Here is a 13,632-nt window from a genome sequence, read left to right on the forward strand (position 1 = left end):
TTTAAGTAAAAAAAAAAAAAAGATAGTTTAAAAATCAGTCAAAAAGAAAAAAAAATAGTAAAAAAGGTTTTGTACCATGACTGCTTATTAAACCTGTTTCATAAAACCTGTTAGGTCATCAGTGTTTGCTTGCTTTCCTTTCTAAGTCCTAAGAGGACTTAAAAATACATATTGTAAATAAACAGGCCAATGAGAGAACTTTCATTTAAAAACAAACTTGGGAGGTGCAGTTACTGTCTACTTGGGCTATGCAAATTTTTTTTTTTTTTTTTTGGTCAGAAGACAATTAACACAGTGGGAAAACCTTCAGAGCCAAGGGGCAAATACAAACCTAAGAAGTAAAACGAAGAAAAAAAGGAACACATTAGAATGGGATTGAAGATCTTGCCACAGAAAGGAAGAAGCCAGCAGGAACACATGGACAAGACAGGGAACAGAGTGAACACTGGAGGTGTTGAAGTTGGATAATGCAAAGTGACTTTTTCCTTGGGAGAGAGAGGACCCATGATTAATTTAGTCCTTTGGCATCTGTCCTGCTCTTTGACCACTGCTTTCCCATTGTCTGGATTGTAAGGCACCAGAAACAATTAAATAGAGAATCAGTGTAAGCAGACAGGTGTGCCCCAGCCACTTCCCCGCTTTCTTCTACACTGCTCATATTCTCTACATTTCATACAAACCACTCTGGAAGCAGCAATCTAGTTTAAAAATCTTAAGACTGCAAATACTTCCACGTTATGCAAAGCGATTCCTGAATAAACCTTTGTGATATCGTTCGCAAAGGCATGATCTTAAACTTAAAAGAGATCTCAGACATTAGGCGTACTTTTGGTTATAGGCATCAAAATACTGGGGCTAGAAAATCCATTCTCAAGGGTTCCGTGTTTCATCCAGTTAATGTTAGAAACAGGCAACTGACCACGTCCTCGATCTCAACCGTGTTTCAGAAGAGGCTATCCGAATTTTACAATATGAATCTCCCGGGGAGTATCTGCAGGGTCTTTGAAGCTATCAATGCCCTAGGAAGAGGCTTCCCCACCTGTCACAACCTGGACTGTCTCCACGGAGGCTGCCGGGCGCACCACCGCCACGCCTCGCTGAGGTCAGCCTCTCGAGTCTTGGGAGAGCTCTTTTTATTCTAAATTACAGACTTTGCAGCCACCGGATATCCTCGCTGCATAACTGGCAGTAGCCATGTGGCTGCACTAGCGTTTCCTGACAACCACTGCATTACTTCCACTAATATCCTGTCTGAAGCCTCTGGCCGGGCGACTCCCCGCTCCCACCGTCCAGCGCTGCCCCTCTCGCTCGTGGGTAATAACCCGACGGTGCCCGCGTGCCCAAACAAAGAGGAAACCACCGGAAAGTTCCTCAGGTCGCACTTGGCGACAGTGGCCTGCCAGTGCCTCCCGACAGCTCTCCAGCGACCCCGGCACGGCCGCAGGCAGGGCCCGAGGACCGCCGATCTGGGAAGGACGCGGCCGGGCGCTGAGGGGCGGGCCGGCAGCCGTGGGGTCCGCGCCCGGGCGGGGCGTCCTGGGCTGCCGCGTTCGCATTGTCCACGTCCCCCCGCGCCCCGCCGCGTTCCGTCCCTCCCTATCTGTGGCGCACACGCGCGCAGAGCGAGCGGCGCGCCCGGGGCCTGAGCAGCAGCGGCGGCGGCTGCGGCGGCGGGGGCGGGGCGGGGCGGGGCGGCGCGGGGGCGGGCCCGGGGCGAGGCAGCCCCGGCGCCAGCGAGCGAGAGGCGAGCGCGGCGAGCACCAGAGAGAAGCGCGAGCACCAGCATGGCGGGGCTCCGACGCCCGCAGCCGGGCTGCTACTGCCGCACCGCCGCGGCCGTGAACCTCCTGCTGGGCGTCTTCCAGGTCCTCCTGCCCTGCTGTCGTCCGGGAGGGGCTCAGGGACAAGGTCAGCCTTGCGCCGCCTGTGCTCGCTCGCCCTCTCCACCCCGCCCCCCCTTCTCTTTCTTTTAGGGAACTGCTGAAATCTATAAGAGGGCGAGGGGAGGAAGGGGAAAGGGGCAGGAGGAGGAAGGAAAGCGGTTGCAATTCTCGGCTGATAACATTTTCTGACCGCAGCGTCCTCTCCCGCGCCCCCTGCCCCCAGACAAACAGAAAGCTGGGCAGTCGCGGAGCCTGGGGACAGCGGCGCGGACCGCTAGCCGCACGCGCCCCGGAGCCTTTGTGCGCGGGCCCCGGGCGCCCCGGGCGCAGCCCCCGCTTTGTGTGGCGCGCGCTGGGGCCCCGCCGGGGCCCGGCTTCCTGCAGCTTTGTTCCACGAGCCTGGCCGCCCGGGACCCATCCCGCAGACGCCCGCCCCAAATGCTGCGGGATGTGGAGCGCCGAGTGGCCGGCGGGGCGGTTTCCCCATCTCCGTACCCCCAGTACGCGAACCCCCGACCTTGCACACTCCCTGCTACAGGGGGGCCGCCGACTTGCACCCCGTTCATTGTGCTCTTGTCCCTGGCTGGCTCCTCGGGGCCGGCGCTTTAAGGAGAGGATGACTTGTTTTGGTGAGGCGGGTGCTTGGGGGCACGGCAGGGAAACAGGAAGCGTTTCTTTTCCTTGCATTAAAACGCGCTGTATTTTTTTGGTTGTTCGTGCAGCGATTGAGCCCTTGCCCAACGTGGTGGAGCTGTGGCAGGCAGAAGAAGGGGAACTCCTACTGCCCACTCAGGTGAGGACGGCCAGGTGACAGGGCGGGTGTGGGTGTGCGAGGGAGGAGCGGCCGCGAGGGCGGCCGTCGGCCCCCCAGCGACACCGGCGCTCGAGCCGCTTTGCAAGGCAAATAAACGGTCGGGCCAAGCCTGAACACCTGGCAACGGTGGCCTTCCCAGCCTCCTCCCGCTCCATGTGACAGGGCGTGAGTCACGCCCGCCCCAAGTTCAGAAGGTGGGAGCCTGGGCCACCTCAGCAGGGCCGCGGTCGGCCAGAGCAGCCTTGTGCAGGGGAAGGGCGGGCCCCAGGGCGGGCTGGGGGCCTGGGTGCGCGAGGGGCGTGTGCCCTGTTCCCTAAGTGAGCGGGAGACCTGTGCCCCAGCACAACAAGGAAGACTGATTGCACAAGTGTTAGTGAGTGGCACTTGCATTCGCGTGAAGTAGCTTTGCAGTGAAGATGGGACTTTAAAAGGTTGTAGTCTTGGATTTTTTCCAAGTGCCTTTAATTCGTGTTAGAGACACCCTCTTAACAACTTGAATTTCAGGTTTTGGGGGTTCTCCCCCCATATGATACAATGATTGCATGTGGAAAAATAATTACTAGCATTTCATTGAGAATCGGTGGCATCATACAGGGTTTTAGGGCTGCGGTAGATACAGTTCTGCAAGGCGTTGTGTTAAGGTTTAAGGTCTAATGTTTGACTGCAAATGTGCACATTAAAATATAATATTGTCAACTGCTTTTCAACAGCGACGGTAGTGACCCCTGAATTCTCTCTCTTTTTTTTTTTTTTTGGAGAGGGGAGGGTTGAATTATAAGGGAATATTCAGCTTGTGTGGGATAATTTTTAAGATGTTCATTACTTCCCACATTGGTGACAGCACTTAATTCTGTGTTGTCTCTTGTGGCTCTTTGGAAAAACAGGATGTGTAGTTGTAAGTCCACGGCTGTACAGTTTTACATTTGAGTTTCTCCCTCCTATGTGAAGCATTAGAGTGCTGGTTTTGAGATATTCAGAATATTCACTTTAACCAGGACTAATGAATAACAGCTTCAAGGCAGAGAGGTGATTTTTAGAGGAAAATTTTCCTGGACCTTCCCTGAAGGCCAGCATGCTGAACGAGACCAGTCCTTTGAGAAAAAAACCTCATCGGAATGGAGAGCAAATAGTCTGTCCTTCTCTTAAAAGTTTATTCCCAAATGGATTTTTTTCCCTGATTATAAATAACAGATGTGTATTGTGGAAGGTTTGGAAAATACAGAAAGATAAAAAGAACCAAATAGAAATCGTTAATGACTCTACTGAGACATCCACATATAAAACTTGACAGTTTTACTTTTTAAAAATATAGTTATATTTGTGTGTATCAGAGTTGTTTCAAAGCAGCATCCATGACATTCTGGGCTGGGGACTTGTGTCTTGCGGAGACTGTCCTGGGGGGAATTCTGTGTCTTGGGGGCTACAAGATGCCCAGCTGTTAAAGCATCTCTGTCCCTACCCACTAGATGCCAGTGGCACTTTCTCCTCCCTCCCCACCCCGCCTTGTGACAGCTAAAAATGTCCCCAGACATTGCCAGATGTCCCTGGGGAGGAAAATTGCCCCGGTTGAGAAGCACTTGTGTATGTCTATATGCATTTGCATTTTTTACTCAATTCTGGCCTGTGCTCCTTACTGGTTAGTGTTGGAAGCCAACCCAGACAGAAAGGAGAGTAAATTATAGACACTCGTTTGTTGTAGCATTAGTTGAAGATGTAGTCACTGTGCTCAGAGATGGCAATGTCAAGGCCTATGATGTGATTAATGATTTTATTTATAGCCTTCAGAGTTATTTTATACAATTCTTAATTTGTGGTTTTATTTTGTTTCTATGTAGAACACAGTTTGTTTTGGTTAAAAAAAAATTCACACAATTTAGAAGCTGTCTTTCTGGCATACTCACTATAGAAGCATTTATAACTAAGCTATTTTAATCAGAGCTATAATGAAAGTGAAACTGATATTCAAAATAATTTTCTAAATACTTCGCCTCTGTCTATATGTCTGTCTTTTAGAGATTGTTTTACCCTGCATGGACCTGGGTGGGGGGAGGGAGTGTATATGGATCTGTCTATGTAAACTGTGTGTTAACATGCATATGGATCTCTCCAAGCTGTGTATATATACACGCACACGCATGTGTATAAACTAGAGAGGGTTCTGAAGAAAGTTATTTTTAGAGGATTCTCTTCAAAGTATTTTGACTTTTTTCCCCCAAAAACTCCCATATGTGTCATGGAGTCAGCTGAAAAGAGTATAGGTGTTTTTTAAATTTGAGCATTTCTGCTTAATTAATCCGTAGGTTGGGCTCCTTTCAGTCAGGAAGACTCCAAGGCAGAAGCTAGGATTTGTCAGTGATAGGTGAAATGGGAGCACCAGAGAGTGTGGCATTAAAAAATAGAGTATTAACATTTGTCACCGTGAATTATTTGAACAGTTGTTTATTTTGGAAATGTTTTCTGGTGATTGGGTCTTTTTTTTTTTTTTCTTTTTCTGATGGGTCTTTAAGTGACCAAAGACTAGAAAAATGCATCATTAGTAAAACCAAATATAATAATTAAATTGTTATAACCTTCAGGACCCTCTGGATAGGCTTCCAGGATTTGACTCCTGGTTCCATCCCTTCTCTCAGTTTCTTATCCACAAAATGAGGGTAATTCACTTAAGATCAGCAGTGCTTGAAGTATCTGGAACTTAGTAAGCACTTCATGTATGTTACCTGTTCTTTTGGTATATTTCTCAGCTAACTCCTAGATTTGGTTGCTGGAGGGCATGGGACAGCTTTTCTGCTTTCCAGGGCTGAGAGTTCAGTACTATCATATGTCTACAGGTGTGTCGATATGTTACGTTACTGGTATTTTTTTGTTATGGGCTGTTTTATGTGGTAAGTATTTGACGTAGGAACTTAAAACAGTTTTATGCATGACAATAATGAGAAGGAAGGAAAAAAACTTAATTTTATTCTTAGATTTACAGAATTTTTCCTCTCTTCTGACTTTACTTCCCCAATCCTTCAATACAAAGTGGTGATGGTTAGGAACCAGACAAACGTTTTCATTAGCTTATTATCAGCAAGTAATGGCCCGTGTGCGAGACACTGCATTGTGTACCTGCTCAGTTCATCTTCGAGGTACAAACACTTCTGTGATCCCCTTGATCTGCTCTGGCTCTCAGGCCCTTCCTGACCTTGTGTGTCGTTCCAGTCAGTCCTCTGGGATGCTCTGGGATGCTCCCTCTAGTCGGCCCCACATGTATCTGTTGAATGAAAGGACAAATGTTATTGCCGTGCCGTTCCCATTGGAGCCAGTCCTTCCAGACCTCTAACTCAGCAGTGGCACTGTTGTCATTTCTCTCTATGAGTTTCTTGAGTGTCTGGATTTTTTCTTTGCCTTACCTGTACCTTCTTGCCCTAACTGGATTCCCTGTAAGAGAGTTTGGGCTTCTAAGCTTGGTGGTCCCATTGTGGCCACAGGTGAGGAGAGCCAGTTATCAGTGTCTTGTCCTGTTTATGAGGTTAGTTTCAAAGGTGGCTGGCGGAATTCCTTAAGTGTTGATTTCCTACTGTTGTTCTTTGTTTTTGTTTTGGTATGAGTGCTAGCAGCAAGAATGGCAGTCTAGAATTTTTTCTTCTAATCCATTCAGACTTTGCTGAGATGAGAAGCCTCCTACACCTCCGGTTAGATTTGGGACACTGACATTTTTGCTGAGTACAAGCAGCTGTTACCTGATACAGAATCGTGTTGGTCTGGTTTGGGGTGGCTAGGCTTAGTGCTTTTCTGGCCTTGTTTGTTCATCTAGCAGACACTTAGCATGGGCCTGACCCAGTTAGGCCCCTGGGATACAGTAATTATAAATAAGAAGGTCTCTGCCTTTAAAAATCTCAGGTCTTACTCCCTTAAGTCTGACGGTATAGGTAACGGAAACTGGTAGAAAGTGAGACAGGGAATAGTACATTGAATATCTGAATTCTTTATTATCTCAGGTACTGTGTTATGTAATCGCATCTTGCTCCAATCAGTGAATCATTGACTGGTACTTGGAAATCTTTTTGTCATAGAGATTTATTTTTGGTTTAATCTACTTCCACTGTCAATATAAAAAATAATATCTAACATGAGTTGAGTATCACTGGCATTGTTTCAGCACTTTATGAGTTACTAATACTCACATTAATATACTTAAAAGTGTGAAGTGTTATGACCTGACTTTACAGATGAGGAAACTGAGGCACAGAGTCATTAGAAAATTTACCCAAGGCTGAAGGAACGGGCCAGTGGTATGATTTGAATCCAGGAGGCGCTGATGCTCTTCAAAGCCCATGCTCTTGGCTGCTAGGTCACTGTGTGAGTTTTTGCAGTCTAAACAGGAAAGTATTGTGGTGGTAAAGTTGCTGGGTCTGAGGGAGATACCTTTGTGTTTTGTTTTGAATTAGAAAAATTTGTTTCGTGAAGTTTTTAAAAATGGTCATATCCACTAGTATTTTTGAAATTTTTGTTTAAAAATTTTTTTATGGAGGCATAATTGACATATAACATTATTTTACTTTCAGGTATGCAACATAACAGTAAGTCTAGTTACCATCTGTCACCATACATAGTTACAAAACTTTTTTTTTTGTCTTATGATGAGAACTTTAAAGATTTATTCTCAGTAACTTTCAAATTTGCAGCATAGTATTATTCACCTGTCGCATGCTATACATTACATCCCCAGGACTTCTGTACTTCTTTTATAACCGGAAGTTTGTACCTTTTGACCAGCTTCACCCATTTTCCCCGCCACTCCCCAACCCTCTTGGCTCCCCAGCAATCACTGGTCTTTTCTCTTCATCTGTGAGCTTGGTATTTGTTTTTGGTTTTTGTTTTTAAATTATTTATTTATTTATTTAGAGTATGAGCGGTGGGGTGGGGGGGTGGGCAGAGGGGGAGAGAGAGAATCTTTGGCTGAGTCCATGCTAGCACGGGCCTCGATCCCAAGACCTTAGATCATGACCTGAGCTGAAACCAAGGGTTGGAGGCTCAACTGACTGAGCCATCCAGGAGGCCCTGTTTTTGTTCTTGTTTCTGAAATTCTGTATCTGAAAGCAACCACAGGTATTTATCTTTCTCTTTGAGTTATCTCACTTAGCATAATGCCCTAAGGGTCCGTCCATGTTGTTGCAAATAGATTTCATTTATTTTTTAAGATTTTATTTATTTATTTGACAGATAGAGATCACAAGTAGGCAGAGAGGCAGGCAGAGAGAGTGTGGAGGAAACAGGCTTCCCGCTGAGCAGAGAGCCTGATGTGGGGCTCGATCCCAGGACCCTGGGATCATGACCTGAGCCGAAGGCAGAGGCTTTAACCCACTGAGCCACCCAGGTACCCCTCAGATTTCATTTTTTAATGGCTGCATAGCATTTCATTATATATATGTACATCTATGTTTATATGCATGTACACATATATATGCACACACATACATACTACATCGTTGTCCCTTCATCTTTCAGTGTACACTTAGGTTGTTTACGCATCTTGGCTGTTGTAAGTAATGCTGCTATGAACATGGGGGTACAGATAGTTTTTTGAATCAGTGTTTTCAATTTCTTCAGTTAAATACCCTGTGGAATTGTTAGATCAATTTTTAATTTTTTGAGGACCCTCCATACTGTTTTCCAGAGTAGCCGCACCAGTGTACCTTCCCACCAACAGTGCATGGTTGTTATTTCTTGTCTTTTTGGTAGTAGCCATTCTAACAGGTGTGAGGTGTATATCCACTAGTATTTAAGGAACAGCTAGACTGTACTTAGCTCTGCAGACATTTACTGAGCTTTTCTGTGGGCCAAGCACGGGTCTAGGGGCTGCAGATGTCACGTTGAACAAAAACAAAACCCCTGCCCTAATGGAGCTTGCAGTCTAATGGAGGCATATAGATGGTAAATAAGAAGTAGAATAGATTGTATGTTCTTTAGTCTGTTAGAAAGGCATCAGTGCTGTATGGTGGCAGACCAGAGGAAGATTCAGGTGATGGGAGCTGGAGTTTTGATTTAACAAATTGAAGTAGGTCCGATTGAGAAGACCTAGAAAGCAGTGAAAGATTTGGAATAGCTAGTGCAAGGGCCCTGAGGCGCTGCCAAGGGGGTGGGGTAGCAAAATTATAGGATTTGGCTCCTGCCCTTTGAGAGCCTGCGGGTGGTATAGAGATAAGGCTGGTACTACCCTGAGATAACATTCAAGTGCTGAAATGTAGGAACCGAGAGGAGGGAGGAGGAACAGTGTATCTTGGAGGAGTCTGTTAACTGGTTTAGGGCTGGGAGCGCAGCTTAGAAGCCTGCATTAGCAGAGGTGTGAATGGGACCTCCTCTAGATCCTTACTGGAGTGACTGTTTTTAAGCTGATGCTTCAGCTGGGAGTCCAGAGCTCCTGATGAAGTGTGGCTGTAGATATTGGGATGGGTATGTCAAGGTCATTTGACAGTTGCCCAGTTCCAGGTTAAGGAGCTTAGAGTACATCTGACTCGCAGCTAAGGAGCAGTGGTAGGCTCTTGAAACGGGATGCTGGGTCCATACCAAGTGGGTGGAAAGTTGTGACTGATGTTGCAGAAAATCGGTCTTGCAGAAACACAAGGGGTGGACTGGAGGCAGCGGTCTTAAACAGAGTGAAGAGCCCCGTCTGTGCTGGTCATGGAAGCCTGGGGTACTGATGGTGTGGGCTTCTTTGCTGGCAGAAAGGATGGAGAAGAAAGCACAGGTCTGTACCGTAGTTCAGTTGAGTGAGTGGGTCTTCATGGCTGGAGGTGAAGGAACAAGAGCAGTATAAGGTGACCCTAAGGTTTGTCCATAGGTCAAGGAGTGCAGTGGTATCCTTGACAGAAGGAGACCAGTTAGAACAGAAACCACTGGGCAGGGGCCCCGGATGTTGCTAAGTCAGTGTTGATCATTACTGTTTCGGGGGGAGACAAAATGCATATGTGCTAGAGGCATTGGTGTCGTGGGGCACCTGCCACGTGCTGGCCACAGCCTGGTGGCGGGCTCTCCAAAGCGGGAGGAGTCTTGCTCTCCGGAAAGATAGGCATTCCCTGAGCATCTACACCTATGATTGAGGAGGAGTTGGGTCCAGCGGTGGGGATTTGGGCCCCACCGTGATAAGCTTGCATCAACATTATGAGTGACTTGGTGTAGGGAGTCTGGGCCCAGGAGGACTGGTAGTGACAAGTGGGAAGGCAGGGGGCAGAGAGTCAGTAAGTACCAAGAGGAAGAAGCCGGAGGGCCAGGAAGGCTCAGCATTACTGAACCCAGCAGTGACGAGCTTTGGGAAAGAATGGTCAAGACTGTGTCTGCCAGGCAAATACATGTAGTATTTAATTGGATCTACTCTTGTGTTTCTGTTTCAAGTGACTTTTCTTTTTACCCTCCTGGTATATGTCATGTGGTCAGATTTGGCCTGGTAAGTCTGGGAGAGGATATTGGAAGTGTTTTTGAGTGTGATGTTTATGCCATTTATAAAATTGACTAGCCTTTTTATGTTGATGTCAAAATTTATCAGGTATCCATGTAGGGGATTCTGAGCTAACCAATTCCTTTTCTCCCTCTCTCTCTCTCTATTTTTTTTTTTTAAGATTTTATTTATTTATTTGACAGACAGAGATCACAAGTAGGCAGAGAGGCAGGCAGAGAGAGAGTGGAAGGAGGAAGCAGGCTCCCTGCTGAGCAGAGAGCCCGATGCGGGCTTGATCCCAGGACCCTGAGATCATGACCTGAGCGGAAGGCAGCGGCTTTAACCCACTGAGCCACCCAGGCACCCCTCCCTTTTCTATATTATCATTAAACTTTATTTTATGCAATTCAAGTTAAATGTTAAAAAAAAGGCTCTTGGAGAGAAGAGATGTCAAACTAGTTTTTAGATTATGTTTAGGTCGTGACTTTAAGCAGGGAGAAACTTTATTTACATACACTATCTGAGGGATTATATGGCAGTTTATGGCTTTTAGGAGTATCATTCTTTCAATAATCAGTAAATATTCATTAATATACCTGCTGATATCAGTATCCGTAAATAGTCATTGAATACCTGCTGTGTACCAGGCACTATTTTTATTTTTATTTCACTTGTTATTTTTTTTTTATTTTTTCCAAGATTTTACTTATTTATTTAGAGGGAGTGGGAAAAAGGGGAGGAGCAGAGGGAGAAGGAGAGAGAGAGAATCTCAAGCAGACTCCATCCTGAACAAGGAACCAGACATGGAGCTGGATCTCACTACCCTGAGATCATGACCTGAGCTGAGATCAAAAGACAGAAGCTTAACCGGCTAAGCCACCCAAGTGCCCCTAGGCACTATTTTTAGACATTCGTTACAAGTTCATCATCTATGTGAAATTTAAGAATTGTTTCTTTTGGAGATTTTTGCGTTCTTTTGAAATAACTGTTAAGGCATGTTTTTTCGTTTGTTTTTATCAATAGGGTGATTCCGAAGAGAATATGGAGGAGCATTCTCAAGAACAGAGGTAAGAAAAACAACAGGAGCAAATACCTGCATTCTGAACATTGCTGCCCACTTTGGATGCTGTCTGAAGTCTTGGTATATGTACGTTTATGTTTACATGTTTAATAGATCAGTGATATACCTTGCTGTTTGGCATTGGGGTGTCTCTAATAATTAATATGTCTTTGTTTGAAAATAAGGTTGTACAGAGAACTGTTAGAAATATCTCCCCCATCCCCGATATTCAGCCTTGCATTTTCCATGGCATACTTAATGCTGTCCCCCTTTTCACAAACACCTGTTTAGCATCAGGCACAATGGTGCTGGGTGTAAAATAAGGACCTAAACCTGTGTTGAATGTAGTGGTGGAGTCAGACGTTACTGTAAACAGAACAAAATGGTTGTGATTACACTATGAACAATCAGATTGCAGTGGTATAGAATAATGAGGAAAGTCAGGTGGGGCCCCTCTTAGCAGGTGATATTTGAGCTGAAGGCCAGAGGATGTGGAGGACTAGCCACGCAGCAAAGGAAGGGAGAGTGCTCTGGGCAGAGGGAGTGGCGGGTGCAAAGGCCCAGAGGTGGGAGGCACTGGCAGCATTCCAGGAACTTGGAGAAGGCCAGTGTGGTATGTGGGATACTAATGTAAAGTAGGATCCTAGAAACCACAGTAAGGAGGTTGGGTTTTATTTTTGTAATGGTGGTATGATTTGTTAATGGATTTAAAGCAGGGGCTAGCAAATCTAAAGTGTAGACTAGATTTTTTTTTTTTTTTTTTGTAGACTAGATTTTTAAGAGAATACTTTGGGACATTGGTTAAGAGTTTACCTTTAGCTTTGGTCATGATTCCAGGGTCCCTCTCTGTTTGCCCCTCCCCCCTGCTCATGCTCACTCTCTGTCTCTCTTTCTCTCTCTCAAACAGATAAGTAAAATTAAAAAAAAAAAAAAAGTACTTTGGTGGTGGAACAGTCTCCATCACTTGTCAGACTGGGATGTCTGGTTGGTTGGAGGTATATGGAGACTAGGCACAGGGATTACTTTCAGAGAACCAGCTTCTAGATCTCATTATCCTTATAGTCTCCTGAAACTGATCTGTCTGAGGTTACAAGTTATCCTTTTCTACCTCCTCTTTTGTAAACTCTCTTTTCCACTTTATAGGAGAAAGGCAGACTTCTTTCCCAGTCCCCATCTTACTATGTGCTCCACCTTGGGCAAAAGAGGTGTGATTTGAAATACTGGCATTGGTTAGGAGAAACAATTAACTCTGACTGGATAACAAATTCTTTTCTAAAGCTGGTGATTTTCAAACCTGTCCACAAAATTGAAGGGCACAATCAAATCGGCAGTTGATAGATCATCAAAAGTTACTTTTAATGGTAGATCATTGTGCTTTTTGGATAAACAGTGAGGGAGTTTAGAGACTATAAGGACAGTGCTGTAACAATTCTCCTTCCATTCACACCCATTTATGTGAACAAGCTTTTTCAGGGCTTACATTAAAAAAAAAAATAGACAAGAAAAATAATAGTCACATGAATCAAGGATGGGGGTAAGACACTTTTCATCCATTTCTTTAAGGAATGCATTTTCAGTAAATTTGTTTCCTTATGTCTAATCACCTATCAAGATTTATAAAATTTGTTGGTTTGATCAGTTATATACTAACGAAAATTATACTGGTAATCAGAAGAAAAAAATATTTAACACTTAAACCCAGTAGTCACAGGAAATTTTTTTTTTTAAGACTTTATTTTTATTTATTTGACAGAGATCACAAGCAGGCAGAGAGGCAGGCAAAGAGAGAGGAAGGGAAGCAGGCTCTCTGCTCAGCAGGGATGTGGGGCTCGATCTCAGGACCCTGGAATCATGACCTGAGCTGAAGGCAGAGGCTTTAATCCACTGGGCCACCCAGGCGCCCAGCACAGGAAATATTTTTAAAAGCCCAACATTTCAGGTGAAACGCTTAGTTTTGTTTCAGAAGTCTTTCAGCATAATGATGTATGTACATGTTAGGTTAAAATCCTTGCGGGGCGGGGGGGGGGGGGGTGCCTGGGTGGCTCAGTGGGTTAAAAGCCTCTGCCTTAGGCTCAGGTCGTGATCCCAGGGTCCTGGGATGGAACCCCATGTCAGGCTCTCTGCTCAGCAGGGAGCCTGCTTCCCCTCCTCTCCCTCTGCCTACTTGTGATCTCTGTCAAATAAATAAATAAAATCTTAAAAAAAAAAAATCCTTGGAGGGAGGGGCTCCTGGGTGTCTCAGTTGGTTAAGTGTCTTCCTTCAGTTCAGGTCATGATCCCAGGTCCTGGGTTGGAGTCCTGCATCGGGCTCCCTACTTAGTGGGGAGCCTGCTTCTCCCTCTCCCTCTGCCTGCTGTTTCCCCTGCTTGTGCTTGCTCATTCACTCACTGTGTCTCTGACAAATAAATAAATAAAATAAAATATTTAAAAAAAATCCTTGGAGGGAATATCCAGCCAT

General features: G+C 45.5%; 1 protein-coding gene across 1 annotated transcript in view; it reads left to right on the forward strand.

The window, feature by feature from the left end:
* Nucleotides 1-1,737: 1,737 nt before the first annotated feature.
* Nucleotides 1,738-13,632, forward strand: part of TMEM131L (transmembrane 131 like) — a 157,410-nt gene continuing 145,515 nt past the window's right edge. The window contains exons 1-3 of the mRNA XM_045996799.1: nucleotides 1,738-1,908; nucleotides 2,606-2,676; nucleotides 11,138-11,181. Of these exons, the coding sequence (XP_045852755.1) occupies nucleotides 1,785-1,908; nucleotides 2,606-2,676; nucleotides 11,138-11,181 (239 nt within the window). The 5' untranslated portion in view covers nucleotides 1,738-1,784. The remainder of the gene's footprint in view (nucleotides 1,909-2,605; nucleotides 2,677-11,137; nucleotides 11,182-13,632) is intronic.

The sequence above is a fragment of the Meles meles genome, chromosome 2 (assembly GCF_922984935.1).
Source record: "Meles meles chromosome 2, mMelMel3.1 paternal haplotype, whole genome shotgun sequence".
NCBI lineage: Eukaryota > Metazoa > Chordata > Mammalia > Carnivora > Mustelidae > Meles > Meles meles.